Here is a 16,450-nt window from a genome sequence, read left to right on the forward strand (position 1 = left end):
GCGGGACACCGGTCTTCATTCTTCCCACGTGGAAAAATAAATTAATATTTCCATATTCTTGCGCATGCGTCAACTTCCTATGTGCGTTCACGTCATGGCAGAGAAGAGGGCTGCGTCTGGGAAATCACTGTTGTTTGTACTCATTTCGGTGGCTCTATTACATTTGTTTATTTGTCCTTTTACAAAAGTTGAAGAGAGTTTCAACTTACAAGCAGTGCATGATATTCTTTATCACAGACTTGATTTTGAAAAGGTAAGACAGACCTACGCATACAACAGCCAACTAACGTTAACGGTAGCTAGCTAAAAGTTAGCTAACATTAATCTTCTTTACACATGCATGGTGCAAATGCTTGTTGACAGTGTTACACTATTTCTTGATAAAGCGTTCTACAACATTAAGTCATTTTGTGCCCCCCTAAACAATGACAAATAGTTTAGGCTCCCGGGTGGTCTAAGACACTGCAGTACCTAGTTCGAATCCAGGCTGCATCACATCCGGCTGTGGTTGGTAGTCTCATAGGGCAGCGCGCAATTGGCACGGCGTCGTCCGGGTTTGGCCGGGGTAGGCCATCATTGTAAATAAGAACTTGTAATTAACTGACTTGCCTAGTTAAAAAAAAATGTAAATGCCAGAACTCCATTGCTTATGTTGACAATATCTTCCTACTGTCTCACCAGTATGACCACCATGAATTCCCTGGTGTGGTGCCACGGACATTCCTTGGTGCTGTGTTCATATCAACGGTATGCTCCCCATTGTTCTACCTGCTGTCACTACTGGATGCTTCTAAATTCTACACACAACTGATGGGTAAGTCCTGCTACTATTATATGATATCCATAACAGCAGTGCAATAGAGAAGACCTGGGTTCAATATATTTTTCTCTTTTGGGACTACTCAATTGTTTCCATAGTGCCAGACAAACTAAATCAAGTACAGCTTGACAGGTCTGACACAAATCAGTCCACTTACTCAAATGTATTGATGTGTACCTTTTTTGCTATCCAGTGCGAGGTTGCCTGGGAGTGTGTGTGACATTAGCTCTATGGAGCATGCAGAGGGAGGTTCGGAGGCAGTTCGGGTCGACAGTTGCGGGACTGTTCTGTCTCACCTGCGCCTCACAGTTCCATCTCATGTTCTACAGCACGAGACCCCTCCCCAATGTATTTGCACTGCCAATAGGTAAGAGACACTGATATATATTAAAGACATGACTATAGTATACAAATTTATTGGATGAACATTTTGATGAAAATACTGTTGGAGAAGCCTCATGTAGGTTAAACTCTTAATTTGTATTATAGATGTCGACCGATTAATCGGAATGGCCGATTTTAATTAGGGCCAATTTCAAGTTTTCATAACAATCGGAAATCTGTATTTTTGGACACTGATTTTTATTTGTATTTTTTTAACACCTTTATTTAACTAGGCAAGTCAGTTAAGAACACATTCTTATTTTCAATGACGGCCTAGGAACGGTGGGTTAACTGCCTTGTTCAGGGGCAGAATGACAGATTTTTACCTTGTCAGCTCGGGGGATTCAATCTTGCAACCTTACAGTTAACTAGTCCAATGCTATAACCACCTGATTACATTGCACTCCACAAGGAGACAGCCTGTTACGCGAATGCAGTAAGCCAAGGTAAGTTGAAAGCTAGCATTAAACTTATCTTATAAAAAGCAATCAATCAATCAATCATAATCACTACACATGGCTGATGATATTACTAGTTTATCTAGCGTGTCCTGCGTTGCATATCATTGATGCGGTGCGTATTATGCTCCAATGTGTACCTAACCATAAACATCAATGCCTTTTTTAAAATCAATACACAGAAGTATATATTTTAAAACCTGCATATTTAGCTAAAAGATATCCGGGTTAGCAGGCAATATTAACCAGGTGAAATTGTGTCACTTCTCTTGCGTTCATTGCACGCAGAGTCAGTGTATATGCAACAGTTTGTGCCGCCTAATTTGCCAGAATTTTACGTTATTATGACATGGCATTGAAGGTTGTGCAATGTAACAGGAATATTTAGACTTATGGATGCCACCCGTTAGATAAAATAGGGAATGGTTCCGTATTTCACTGAAAGAATAAATGTCTTGTTTTCGAGATGATAGTTTCCGGATTTGACAATATTAATGACCCAAGGCTCGTATTTCTGTGTGTTATTATGTTATAATTTAGTCTATGATTTGATAGAGCAGTCTGACTGAGCTGTGGTAGGCAACAGCAGGCTCGTAAGCATTCATTCAAACAGCACTTTCGTGTGTTTTGCCAGCAGCTCTACTGTTTATGACTTCAAGCCTATCAACTCCTGAGATGAGGCTGGTGTAACCAATGTGAAATGGCTAGCTAGTTAGCGGGGAGCGCGCTAATAGCGTTTCAAACATCACTCACTCTGAGACTTGGAGTAGTTATTCCCCTTGCTCTGCTGCTTCGAGGGTGGCTGTTGTCGTTGTGTTCCTGGTTCAAGCCCAGGAGCGAGGAGAGGGACGGAAGCTATACTGTTACACTGACAATACTAAAGTGCCTATAAGATCAAATCAAATCAAATTTTATTTGTCACATACACATGGTTAGCAGATGTTAATGCGAGTGTAGCGAAATGCTTGTGCTTCTAGTTCCGACAATGCAGTAATAACCAACAAGTAATCTAACTAACAATTCTAAAACTACTGTCTTATACACAGTGTAAGGGGATAAAGAATATGTACATAAGGATATATGAATGAGTGATGGTACAGAGCAGCATAGGCAGGATACAGTAGATGGTATCGAGTACAGTATATACATGAGGTGAGTATGTAAACAAAGTGGCATAGTTAAAGTGGCTAGTGATACATGTATTACAAAAGGATGCAGTCGATGATATAGAGTACAGTATATACGTATGCATATGAGATGAATAATGTAGGGTAAGTAACATTATATAAGGTAGCATTGTTTAAAGTGGCTAGTGATATATTTATATAATTTCCCATCAATTCCCATTATTAAAGTGGCTGGAGTTGAGTCAGTGTCAGTGTGTTGGCAGCAGCCACTCAATGTTAGTGGTGGCTGTTTAACAGTCTGATGGCCTTGAGATAGAAGCTGTTTTTCAGTCTCTCGGTCCCAGCTTTGATGCACCTGTACTGACCTCGCCATCTGGATGATAGCGGGGTGAACAGGCAGTGGCTCGGGTGGTTGATGTCCTTGATGATCTTTATGGCCTTCCTGTAACATCGGGTGGTGTAGGTGTCCTGGAGGGCAGGTAGTTTGCCCCCGGTGATGCGTTGTGCAGACCTCACTACCCTCTGGAGAGTCTTACGGTTGTGGGCGGAGCAGTTGCCGTACCAGGCGGTGATACAGCCAGCCAGGATCCAATAGTCAAAGGTTACTTAAATACAAATGGTATAGAGAAAAATAGTCCTATAATAACTACAACCTAAAACTTTTTACTTGGGAATATTGAAGACTCATGTTAAAAGGAACCACCAGCTTTCATATGTTCTCATGTTCTGAGCAAGGAACTTAAACGTTAGCTTTTTTACATGGCACATATTGCACTTTTACCTTCTTCTCCAACACTTTGTTTTTGCATTATTTAAACCAAATTGAACATGTTTCATTATTTATTTGAGGCTAAATTGATTTTATTGATGTATTAAATTAAGTTAAAATAAGTGTTCATTCAGTATTGTTGTAATTGTCATTATTACAAATACATTTTAAAAAATTGCCCGATTAATCGGTATCGGCTTTTTTTGGTCCTCCAATAATCGGTATCGGCGTTGAAAAATCATAATCGGTCGACCTCTAATAAAAATGTCCGCCAATGTGTTAAAGGTGCTACAGAAAGGATTTTTTCCATTGTAATTTCAGATCATGTCCATAATATATCCAGTAATAGTGGAATGATGGTGTTTCACAGTATTACTTACCCGCAGCATTGTGATTGGCTGTGATATTTGCCTATTGCTTTCTCCTGCCGAGTGGCACCTGTTGTCAAAATGGGAGAGCTGTTTTGACTTTGGCTATGTTATGTAGTGGATATTGGATCAAGTGCCAAATGTAAAAATTACTCTGCCATTTCCTGGTTGCTACAATTCTACACTGTTTTCTCAATTTCAGTGAGGAAACAAGCACGGCATATTGTAGGGAATCATTGTACCATTTAAATCAATGTGAAATATATTTTTGATAACAAAAAATACAATTTGTACAGCTGTTTAAAGCTGGAGGACCAAAACTGAAAGTAAGGCTCAATTGCGAGTCTCCCATGTTACATGAAAATGGATTGGGGTGAGGGGGCAGATTTGTTTTGACTGGAGCCTAGTGCTGTTGCAATTAACCTAGCTTACACATGCTATTGGTGAACAATTCTAGGTGCAGCACCTTTAAAATACACTACATGACCAAAAGTATGTGGACAACTGCTCATTGAACACCTTTTTCCAAAATCATGGGTGTTAATAAGGAGTTGGTTCCCCCCTTTGCTGCTTTAACAGCCTCCACTCTTCTGGGAAGGCTTTTCACTAAATGTTGGGACATTGCTGCGGGGACTTCTATTCAGCCATAAGAGCATTAGTGAAGTAGGGGACTGATGTTGTGCGACTAGGCCTGGCTCGCAGTTGGTGTTCCAATTCATCCCAAAGTGTTCGATAGGGTTGAGGTCAGGGCTCTGCAGGCCAGTTAAGTTCTTCCACACCGATCTCGACAAACCATTTCTGTATTGATCCCGCTTTGTGCACAGGGGCATTGTCATGCTGAAACAGAAAAGGACCTTCCCCAAACTGTTGGAAGCCCAGAATCATCTAGAATGTCCTTGTATGCTGTAGTGTTAAGAATTCCCTACATGGGAACAAAGGGCCCAGCCAGAAACATGAATAAGAGCCCCAGTCCATTATTCCTCCTCCATCAAACTTTACAGTTGGCACTATGCATTGGGGCAGGTAGCGTTCTCCTGGCATCCGCCAAACCCAGATTCGTCCGTTGGACTGCCAGATGGTGAAGTATGATTCATCACTCTGAAGATCACATTTCCACTGCTCCAGGGTCCAATGGCGGCAAGCTTTACACCACTCCAGCCGACGCTTGGCATTGCACATGGTGCTCTTAGGCTTGTGTGCGGCTGCTCGGCCAGGGAAACCCATTTCATGAAGCTCCCGACAAAGTTACTGTGCAGACGTTGCCTCCAGAAGCAGTTTGGAACTCTTTAGTGAGGACAGGCCAAATTTTTTTAAAAGTGCTTCAGCACTCGGCGGTCCCGTTCTGTGAGCTAGTGTGGCCTACCACTTCGCTGCTGACCTGTTTGTTGCTCCTAGACGTTTCCACTTCACAATAACAGCACTAACAGTTGACCAGAGCAGCTTTAGCAGGGCATAAGTTGATTAACTAACTTGTTGGAAGCTGGCGTCTTGTGACGGTACCACATTGAAAGTCACTGAGCTCTTCAGTAAGGCAATTCTACTGCCAATGTTTGTCTATGGAAATTGCATGGCTGTGTGCTTGATTTTTATATACCTTTCAGCAATGGATGTGGCTGAAATGGCTGAATCCACTCATTTTAAAGGGGTGTCCACATAATTTTGTGTATATAGTCTGTTTTAAGTCCTTTCTTCCAGCAGTTTCACTGATGATTATCTTATGCAGTTAAATGGTCTGTTCTGTTTTCTTCCTAGTTCTGTTGGCGTTCACTGCATGGATGGGGCAGAGGTATGGGTCCTTCATCTGTCTCTCTGCGCTCGTCATCATAGTGTTTAGATCAGAACTGTGTCTCTACCTGGGTCTTATGCTGCTCATGTCACTACTGAGCAGGAGGCTGGGGATCCTTCAACTGTTCTACTATGCCATTCCTGCAGGTGCTCTGTCACTAGGTAAATCTGTTATCAGCAACACTAATTATGGTCCTGGATAACTACAGAGTGTGCAGGCTTTTGCTCCAGCCCAGCACTAACACAGCTGGCTAGGCTATAGTAGTTAGATGAGTCGGGTGTGCTGTAGCTTGCCTGGAACAAATGCATACATACCCTGTAGTTTTTCAGGATTAGAAGTGTCATAAATATATGTGCTCTTTAGATGAACGTCTAATTTTATCTTCTCTCTTTCAGCTTTGACTGTCTGCATTGACTCATTCTTCTGGAATAAGCTGCTTTGGCCCGAGGGCCAGGTACTCTGGTACAACACCATCCTGAACAAGAGCTCCAACTGGGGAATATCCTTCACTTCACTAAATGCTTGTTATAAACCCCTAACAATAATGCCCACAGTCAACTAATTAAATCATGCAACGCAGCTTGACACCTGCTTCTCCTTGATCGATTCTGAGTCAGTATCAATGTTTGTGATAATATTCCGAAAGTAATGGGGTCATTTTCCACTCATCACGGAGATCCCACTTTTGATCTGAAAACAACTTGCTATCTTTCCTTGACTTTCTCCCCCAGTAAACCTCCCCCTTTCTGTGGTACTTCTACTCTGCTCTACCCCGTGCCCTGGGCTGCGCAGTTCTGTTCATCCCCCTAGGCCTGCTGGACAGACGGACGCGCACCCTGCTGCTGCCGACTGTAGGATTTATCCTGCTCTACTCTTTCCTGCCCCATAAGGAGCTACGCTTTATCCTCTACACCTTCCCTGTGCTGAATATAGTGGCTGCACGGGGCTGCTCCTTCATGTAAGGAGAGAGAGGCTGTTATTGGCATGAGTGTTGTCTGTTTAGGGAGGTTTAGTATAATGTTGAAAAAACATGGTAGAAGCTTATTGACATTTTTGGCCTTCAGGATGGAGTCACAGTTCAATTGTCTTTCGGGGGACATACTTTAAGTGTGGACAGAGAAACCACATTATTTAATAATGTTGAACCTTTTAATTCTCGGTCCTACAGTCTGAACAACTACCACAAATCTTGGATGTATAAACTTGGCTCCTTAATCGTGGTTGGCCAGTTGGTGACAAATGCTGCATACTCCAGCATATCTCTGTACGTGTCCCATCACAACTACCCTGGAGGCAGGGGGGTGCAGGTACTACATAAACTAGTGCCATCTACATCAGGTAAGAGCAGTGATGTAGTGGAGGGTAAACGGTGTTTACACACCTTTCTTATTTTTAGTGAACTTTTCACCACCTTTTACGGAAAAATGTATTATGTATAGTAGGGAGCGTTAATTTACTCGCTGCTATCAGTGTTTACCCACTTTTTAAAAAATATCAGACAGTAAGGGAAGTATCATGGTTGCAGAAACACTGATTAAAGGCTGTATGTAATCAATTGCTTCTCCTCAGATGTCTCTGTTCATATTGATGTATTTGCTGCCCAAACTGGAGTGTCACGTTTCTTAGAACTGAACAGAAACTGGAGGTTAGTTTCACTAGGTATTCTATTCTGGAATATAACTGTTTCCAACCTTCTAAAGGCATTCTAAGGATTCAGCTTTGTGTTCTATTGTCAGGTATGACAAGAGAGAAGACGTTGGCCCTGGACACCCTGATATGAAGACCTACTCCCATGTTCTGATGGAGGCCAATGCCACTCAGATAGCACTACTCAAAGACTCCCACATGCCTTTGGCCTTCATCCAAGGTTACAGCAACATGTTGTTGAATGCCTTTCGGTTTCCTTTCTTCAGTATAAACCTGGAAGACAAACTGGTGTTGCTAGAAAGAGTACCCGACCCTGAGCATCCCAGTTGAACTGACAGGGATGTCGTTTTTCAGGATTTAGTTTTTTCTTATGACCAAATTGTAAATAACCAAAACTAAATTGCAGTGTATTGAAAACAGATCACTCTTTTGGGCTATAAGTTGTTTGGAGCCAGGTATTGGTAGGGTATGCCGAAAGGATCACCTGCTTTATTTTTAATATGGAAATGACTAGAATGTGTCTGGCAAGGCCAACTTAGATAAACATTCACATGCAAAGAAAGTGTGTATATAGGCCTTTCATTACTTCAACTGAAAATGATCCAATACAATATACTTATCCAATTTTACTCCACCAAACCAGGTAACTGGTTTACTGTCTAACACTTCCTTCAAACAAAGTGGTCAGATAACCCCAGTTCAATAACTGCCATCCTTCAAAACTGCATTTATTTTTCTGAAATAAGTTCAAAGATCTCATTATGCTATTGATCCATTTTAATGTGTTTATGGTTTCCTATAAGAACAAAACTGCTTGTTGTGAGCTTTGGAATAAAACTGAAGAGGAAACTTGTCCTGTGTGTTGACTTACAAGGAAGTACTTGAGGCACTATTACATGTTTCTAGAGACCACTGTTTACAGAAAGGTTACATTTAAACATTCCCTGGTGACTGTTCCCCATGACAGTGGGATGTCTGGGTCATGTTTTGTAGGGAGAATACTATGTGAAACTGGCAGGTGGTGCCTGAACTTTTCTAGTAAGAACATTTTTTGCTACAATGTCCACTACCGAACAGGTAAATTCTGTATACAAAACCAGGAACAAAGGATTACATAAGAAACCTTTATTTACAAATGACAATTTGCATGGTTCCATGTTTATCAAATTAAGTTCAGAAATCATTATTTATACATATGTACATTACTTGACAACCCATAATTTAATCCCTTAAATAAGCTTAAAATTGTGCTATAGACATTTTCAAACAAATTGCTTCTGAAATGGCAATATCTTGCGCAATATTAAATATTTCAGCAAGTTAAAGCAATTTCTAAATCAACAGTACCATGAGCCACAAATTCACAATGAAATATTTAAATAACAAACCTTAACATCTTTAAGTCACAGCATTTATTTTTGGGCCATGTTCATTTAGAAAAAAAAACCAGCATTGTTTCTAAAATTAAGCCATTTAAATTGACAGACTTGATTTGCGCAAGTATTTACAGCATTTTGACCTGAATTAGTTTTGGATAAGGCACAAGGAGAGAGAAGACAACTTTGACATTGAAAAAAAGACACAGGAACAAATATTCACAACCCCTACTGCTAAATACACCCCTCCCTCCCTGACACGTCACTGAGTTGCTGACTGATGCAAGTTCTAAAGTGTTTCAACAGTAGTAGTACACAATTAACAATTCCAAATGCACTCATGTTTTGAAAATGAACCTCGGTATATCTATTCTCCTTTAGTTACCCCTGAATCTAAAAGGGTCATTTCACAGTTCTATGAATTGGACCTTGATAAGGAGCTCCTCATAAGCAATGGTTTTAATCAGTGCTGATAATAAATTAACGGTAGGTTGACCTTTAGAAAGAGCAGCCCCTCCATGTTTTCTAGTAATGGCATGGGCTGATTCAGAGTGCAGTTCACACTGGCTGTGCTGAACAGAATCTCTGCTGGGACAATGCTGGGAGGGCAGCCCACGTAGCGGACAGCAACTTTGGCAAGGTCAGGCCACAGTAACTTCTTCAGGTTCCAATAGTCCAGTGGATCACAGCTTTGATCAAGTATGTCCTCCTCCAAGTATTCCAGCACTGCCAGCTCTGATGATTTTGGCTTGTCCTCCTGTTTTATCTTGTGTCTGATGTCATCCATGAGTGCCCAGAGGTTGTCCTTGTTGTTTGAGGGAGAGCCATTTGATGACGCTGGGACCTCTCCACCACAGCCGTTGGATAGTGAAGGCTTTGTCTCAATTGAGGTAGAAAGGGACACCTGAAGTTCACTGATGAGGTCTTGTTTGCATTGCTCCGCCTCTTCCTCCGTGAACAAGGAAGCCTTGTACCGCGGGTCCAACATTGTCGCCCAAGTGTACCTGGGGTTGCGTAGGGTTGATGACATCCTACTCACCATCGCTTCCTTCAGAGACTTGAGCATGTTGTCGATGCCCATCGTCTCGTCGAAGAGCATGTCTATCTTTCGGTTGAGGATATGTATCAGTGGTATGACTTGACCCAGAGTAGCAGTGCGATTGCTCATCTCCCTGCAGGCCACTTCGAAGGGCTTCAACGCATTGCACACCGACTGCATCACTTCCCATTGGTCGCAACTGATCATTTCCCTGAAGTTGCACTCTATCGACATCTCGTCGACCGCTTTCTTTTGTTCCACCAGACGTTCAAGCATGAAGAAGGATGTCCTCCATTTTGAGGGAACGTCCTGGATGAGGCAATTTTCAGGTAACTGGTAAACCTTCTGCAGTTCAGCCAACTTTTCCTTTGCTTTGTCTGAGCGATACACTCGCTCACAGATCTTCCGAGCGATGCTGAGAAGGTTCTGAACCATCCTCTGACTCTTTATGGCTTCGCTCACAATTAGGTCTATGGTGTGTCCAAAGCATTGCACGATGACATGGTCGTTGTCCTCCAGGACGTTTGCAATGGCATTGTTGTCGGTTACAGTAAATCCTTTCTTCAGCCCTAAGGAGCTGATCCAGGTGTCCCAGAAGTATTCGAGCTGCTTCTGTATATTGAGCATGTCATGGTCACAGTCTATCTGTGACACACTGAGGAGAGCAGAGCAGTGAAAGTCCTCGCCCTGAGGTCTAACACATGATTCGTATGAAACCCAGTGGGCAGTAAGAGTCAGAAATTCCCGAGTCTGGCTAGTGACCCAGATGCTTGTTGTGAAATGGACGATACCACTCTCAGCCTCTTTCAGGTGTGTGAGAACAACCTCCTTCACCCTCTCATACATGTCTGGTATGGCAATGCTGGTGAAATATGAAGAGGAGGGTAGAGAATATTGAGGTTGAAGGTACTCCAGTAGTCGGTTCAAACCAGTGTTCTCTACTAGGGCTGATGGCTGAAGATCCAGTGCAAGCATTTCGGCAACGAGTTTGGTGATTTTTTTGGCAACCGGATGGTAGTCATCAAATCTTTCACAGTTTTCGTCATACACAGAAGTGTCCATGAGTTCGTGTTTAACGTGAATTTCAGCAGACGGCACATCACCTGAGATAGTACTGTTACTTTCAAGAACATTTCCATGAAATCTCTGCATGTGCCTAAATAAACAACTAGTTCCGAGGTTTGTCGTCTTTTTGCCCCGACTTATTGTGCGGCTACAGTGCAAACAAACCACCTTAGTGGGATCGGAAGGGGAAATAGAAAAATGATTCCACAACTTTGATGTCTTTTTACTGAACACAGAGTTATGTGGCTTTTTCTCTTTAGCGGGGCTGTTAGTCAGTTTGGCTGGAACAGCCTCAGCGGCAGAAAGAATAGCGTAGGGATGAGGTGAGGAGTCCTTATCATTTGTACTTTTTTGGTTTTTGAGGACATCAGGGTGCCTTCTCATTAGATGCCTCATCAAACAGCTGGTTCCGAAGTCGCCCCGTTTCCCCCGGCTGATGACACAGGGGCAGTATCGACAGAGGGCTTTAAGCTGATCCCCTGGAGAGACGATGAAATGGTGCCACACTTCGGATTTCACCCGTTTCATTATTTTTTTGTTTTGTTGGAAGATTGAACTTGCCGGATCCTCTTTCAGGCCTGAGCCCTCAAGGGACAGATCGCACGGTGAGGAAGGTAAAGGAACATCCTCATCTCGAAGTCCAAAGTACAGATTGAGGGAGGAATCCTGTTCCAATTGGTTTATTGTGTTAGACTCCTTCACATCCATGCTTTCATCTTCGTTATGGGGCACTTCGTCAGATATTGTTTCTGGGGAGAATGGAGCGAAGAGGGATTCTTTTTTAATGTCCACTACTGAGTCCTGATGCAGCTGAGAGCGAGACAATAGCGTTGGTGGGTTTGTATATGGTGGTGGGATGTTGGAGCCCTGTCCATTTTCTTCAATGACAATTTCTCTGTGGGCTCTCCACATATGGCGAATCAGACAGCTAGTGCCCAAGTCCTTTCCATTTTTACCCCTGCTAAATTCATTCATGCAGTGTATACACACTGCTTTGGAACTGTCAGCAGGTGACAGGTAGAAATGCTTCCACACAGCTGATCTTCTACGAGAACTTGAGTTTTTAGGAGTTGCAGCGAGGCGCTCAGACCCACCTCCATCCATCGCTTCTTCATGGTTGTTGTTGGAATGTGAGGATGAGACTGTGCCAGTGTCGTTTTTGGCACCCTGTTCTAGTTTTGGTTCGAGTTTTGGTAACACTTCTTTGGATGATGATATATCAGAGCCCTCTGCTGAAGAGGTGGACGGTGAGGAGTTCTTTCGTGCGGCGGGAGTAGTAATGCTAGCTGCCAGGCTTCCGTTATTTGAGGGGGATATTACCGATGAGGCAGCAGAAGCAGTCAGAGTATTTGAGGAGAGGTCGCCATCTTGTAAAAGCACAGTGGGGTGAGCCCTTCGTACGTGCCGCATTAAACAACTTGTACTGAGGTCCTTCTCGTTCTTACCTCGACTGAACTCTTTCATACAGTACATACAGATTGCTTTGGTACTATCACGTGGAGATATGCAGAAATGGTTCCAGGCAGGGGATTTCTTCCTGGGATTAGCATTAGCGGGACTTCTCATGGATGACAATAGGCTTTGAGTGACAGCATCCATCGCAACATCATAAAGAGTGCTTGTGTACCCACTAAGCATACTACTGTAATCATCTGTATTGTCTCTAGTAACAAAGGGGCCTACAGAACTATCATATGATAACCTTTCATCCTCTTGGGTCCCCTCCTCCATACTATTTGGATCCTCTTCCTCAATATGTTCAGATGTGTCATTTTCTATCTTGACCTCAGTGTTTAGATTTCGGCTTTTGTTTGAAATGGCTGGAGAAGTAGGCCTAAGAGAATTAGGTTTGTCACACGCCTCACCTGTTTCATTGACAGACCCATTCATTTTAAATTGTCCATCAACCTGAGAAATAGATAAATTGTCTGGTTCCTCCTCGTGAATTGAAGCCACAGGGGAAGAGTCTTTAGCCAGTGTTTTAGATGGACAGGAGGCCTTTGCATCTGCAGTGTCATGGGGGGCAATGCTGTATGATTTAAACACGTAGCCATCTTGCCCCTCAATTTTTAGACATGTTCCTTTCGCCTCTCTTTTCTTGTTTTCTATGCCATTAGTTTCTGAATCTACTACATCTTCTTCACTCTTAAGAGAGAGGTCTTCCTCTCCATCCATGTTAGCTGACCAAAGTTCTGCGAAAAAATGAAATTCTGATGCAGCTTGACAAAAGTTAATGAGTCATGGGTGTAAGAGCATTTCTCACACCAACGTTTCAGTCTGTTTGTCCAGTTCAGAAGGAGCAAGCTTGTAGTCCATTTTCTCCATTTACAAATGTGTCAAAGTTTCCACCTTTTTTAGTAGGATCTGGAATGAGAGAGAAATTCAATAAACATCAATATTTCAGCAAATAGCAGATAAAAACAAGTTGACAGACTAGAAACTGTTTAACAAGTCAGGCGGCAACCCAACGGACCTCACATTACCCTTAACAGATGTGTTAGGTTATATTATATATTAGACATGCTTAGCAGTACGCCAGTGTAGAGCAGGGGTATTCAACTCTTACCCTACGAGCTCCGAAGCCTACTGGTTCTGTTCTACCTGATAATTAATTGCACCCACCTGGTGTCCCAAGTCTAAAACAGTCCCTGATTAGAGAGGAACAACAAAAATGCAGTGGAATGGGCTTTGAGGTCCAGAGTTGAGTTTGAGGAATGTAGAGTGATACTAGCCTACCATTATTTAGGTGGTACCCCACCTAAAACATTTTAATTTAAATGGGTTTCAATGTTGGTGCGCATTGCTTCCAGCAATGATTTTAACTTTGGGGTCGTTTAAGCCCCCTCTATGACAAAATGTATAATCTGACATTAAATTGTGACATTTTATTCATATTCAAAGTAGGTATGATGATAATTTAATGTAATTATTTCACGAGTATAATTTCCCAATGTATGATTGAAATATAGCCTAGATCACAATACATTGTTATTGGTTATCAAATTAATAATCAGTTTCATGGTTGCCACAGTAAGTAAACTTTATTTTATTAGCAACAATGCCTTTATAATTAGCCTACAAATAAAACTGCTTATTGCACATTGAGTGTTCATTAAAATTAACTAACCCAGAACAAGAAACAAATGGGGAATTAATCGTTATTCATTCAGCCACCAGCAAACCACAACAAATGTTCCACCAAGATTGTAGCAACTAGACATAATTCGATTTTACAGGTGATCGGACCATATTTATGTCTGGAATCTAGACAAAATAGCTACCGCAGTATCATACTCGTTTTCTAGCTTGAACGTTATCCAGTTGGATAGCTAACTAGCTGGTTAGCGTGAAAGCTAGCTAGCTAGAGTAGCCTTATTTCCTGATCCAACGTTAGCAAGCTGGCTACTACTTTTCCGGGTAGTTAGCTAACGAGCAACATCCAGGATTAAGGTGACACATTGATTTGCCTTAAAATAGTAGCTATTTCAAACTCTACTCATAATTTGGAGCCCATTTAGGTAATGCCAAATGCTAACTAACCTAGCTAGCCAGCCAAGTTAATAACAATGTTAGTGTCAAGAGGCTAACTAGGTATCACATTAAACCTAGCTACACAAAAACAAACAATATACCACACACACGGGTTTCTAAAACAGAAATCTGAAACCATAATTTCACAAACCGACTAGCCTTTCAACTACATACATGAAGCAGCCTATTTATTAATTGGCGACAGTGTCCGATACAGTACAGACCCTGGTCGTGCCAGCAAGCTAAACCACACAGGGCATAACCTGCCTGGTGAGACAGAACCAGATCGTGCCCTGGTAATGGAACAGACGGACCAACCGAATCAGCCCAGAACATTACTCACGACGTTATTTGGAGAGAGAAAAAAATAGACTCCTGGAAATCATATTAGACCAAGATAGCATACATACCTTGAAATCGTGGTTTATGTTTCAGTTACTAAACAGTTAAATACGACACATTTGATTGATCCGGGGGGGGGATTACTTCATTGCTTTGTCTCCTAGCAGTTCACATTCAGTTGAATCAGGTCCACACAGCATCGGACGGAAGGAACACGCTTTATGATGTCACTGGGTGGAAGGGTTTTCCAATATGGCGGCAGGGACAATAAAATACGAAACATTCGTCGGTATAACAACACTTCTTAATAGATCAAAACGTGAATTACTTCTTGACAGACGTCATTGTGCATTATTAACATTGTGTGCATATGCCGTCGCCAATACACAGACACTAATCAATTTTACCAACGGTGTTGTTTGTTTTCCTCCTGTTATCACTGCTCTTACATTTTAACCTTAACAACGGGGTTTCTTGACCTGAAGGGTCTCTCACAGGGGCACTAAAACCATCACGTTGGGCAAATGATTTACACAACAAAACTCGACACTTATGCATATGAACACTTAACTTCTATAAGCACAGGCAAAACAAATTGTTATAAAAGGCTTGCTGTCTGAGAACAATGTGAAATCTAAATGTTACTATGTGTGGAGTGAGTCTAAATTTAGACACTGTCTCAGCCAGCATGAAACTCAAATCAAATGTGAATTTTAACACAGACCAAACTTTGAACAAATTACTAGGCTACATGTATGTAAATCCTCATGCTTGCTTTGAGGCTTCACATGAAGGGGAAGATGGGGTAAAGGATGGTGGCTAGTTTACTAAACTTGATCTGCATAACATTCCAATACCAATAGACATACCTTTGTATGCCTCCTCATCTGTATACCTACAGACAAAGGTGAGCAGTTCAGTCATCTGCACTCAATACAGCTAGCCTTCAACATATTCTTATAGCCTACATATTCTTACCTCTGTTGATTGATATCCATTGAATTGTGTCCATTTTCTGTTTTAGAAAGATTTGCACAAATATGAAAAGATAGAGGGTATCATCATAAAACAATAGGAATTTAGATACCAGGGACAAACCTTAAATTGAGGAGATCTTTACATTTTTCAGTTAAGTGCCTGCACCTGCTGTCCTTTCAAATCTAAATGTTTCAGTTGGGCAGTTAGGTTCCTGCGAGAACTAATGAGGTTCCTCAATGAACCCCAACAACAATGGGTTCTTGGAATAACCTGTTCCTATGGGTTCTTGGAAGAACCTTTTGGGGACAAATTTAAGTGCCAAGAACCCTATGGTTCTGAAGAACCCTTGTTGAACCCCTCATTTTTAGAGTGTGGCCGTTTGTTAACCATTGAACATTTTTGAAAGTTTCCTGTCTGTGTAAGTGGGCATTCCCTCTCTCGCGTGAGCATGCTTTCCCACGTGAGCTCATGGTTCCTCCATAATATCTCACACAAGAGAGGCAACAGCTGGCTCAGAAGTATTTTTGTTTTTATTATGATCCCCATTAGCTGTTGCGAAGGCAGCAGCTACTTTTCCTGGGGTTCACACAAAACAATAAACATGACATATTACAGAACATTAATAGACAAAAACAGCTCAAGGACAGAACTACATACATTTAAAAACGAAACACAGCCTACATATTAATACGTACACACAAAATATCTAGGTAAAATAGGGAAGAGGCGTTGTGAGGTGTTGCCTCACTTTTTTAAAACC

General features: G+C 41.9%; 2 protein-coding genes across 3 annotated transcripts; one reads left to right on the top strand and one right to left on the bottom strand.

Annotated features, from left to right (window-relative positions):
• The first annotated feature begins 67 nt into the window (after positions 1 to 67).
• alg12 (ALG12 alpha-1,6-mannosyltransferase) lies at positions 68 to 8,208 on the top strand. Of its 2 annotated transcripts, XM_021563367.2 has the most exons (9): positions 68 to 253; positions 682 to 814; positions 1,014 to 1,187; positions 5,679 to 5,873; positions 6,108 to 6,211; positions 6,447 to 6,670; positions 6,881 to 7,050; positions 7,282 to 7,357; positions 7,449 to 8,208. In XM_021563367.2, the coding sequence occupies exons 1-9, from the start codon at positions 80 to 82 to the stop codon at positions 7,687 to 7,689; spliced, it is 1,491 nt and encodes a 496-aa protein (XP_021419042.2). In that variant the 5' UTR covers positions 68 to 79; the 3' UTR covers positions 7,690 to 8,208. The 2 variants fall into 2 exon arrangements, with proteins under 2 accessions (XP_021419042.2, XP_036800342.1); XM_036944447.1 differs by lacking the exon at positions 1,014 to 1,187.
• A 256-nt stretch (positions 8,209 to 8,464) lies between these two features.
• Positions 8,465 to 15,137, bottom strand: zbed4 (zinc finger, BED-type containing 4). Its single transcript, XM_021563366.2, has 2 exons — positions 14,781 to 15,137; positions 8,465 to 13,203 (listed from the first exon to the last, which is right to left on the bottom strand). The coding sequence occupies exon 2, from the start codon at positions 13,012 to 13,014 to the stop codon at positions 9,199 to 9,201; it is 3,816 nt and encodes a 1,271-aa protein (XP_021419041.2). The 5' UTR covers positions 13,015 to 13,203; positions 14,781 to 15,137; the 3' UTR covers positions 8,465 to 9,198.
• Positions 15,138 to 16,450: the final 1,313 nt, after the last annotated feature.

This window comes from Oncorhynchus mykiss, chromosome 15 (genome assembly GCF_013265735.2).
Source record: "Oncorhynchus mykiss isolate Arlee chromosome 15, USDA_OmykA_1.1, whole genome shotgun sequence".
Lineage (NCBI taxonomy): Eukaryota > Metazoa > Chordata > Actinopteri > Salmoniformes > Salmonidae > Oncorhynchus > Oncorhynchus mykiss.

Excerpts from the sequence above, each read along its gene's own strand:
- alg12 (XM_021563367.2), top strand. The coding sequence starts at position 80 with ATGTGCGTTCACGTCATGGCAGAGAAGAGGGCTGCGTCTGGGAAATCA. Across the intron at positions 1,188-5,678 it reads TGTATTTGCACTGCCAATAG|TTCTGTTGGCGTTCACTGCA; the intron begins GTAAGAGACACT and ends TTTTCTTCCTAG. Across the intron at positions 7,358-7,448 it reads GAACTGAACAGAAACTGGAG|GTATGACAAGAGAGAAGACG; the intron begins GTTAGTTTCACT and ends TTCTATTGTCAG.
- zbed4 (XM_021563366.2), bottom strand. The coding sequence starts at position 13,014 with ATGGATGGAGAGGAAGACCTCTCTCTTAAGAGTGAAGAAGATGTAGTA.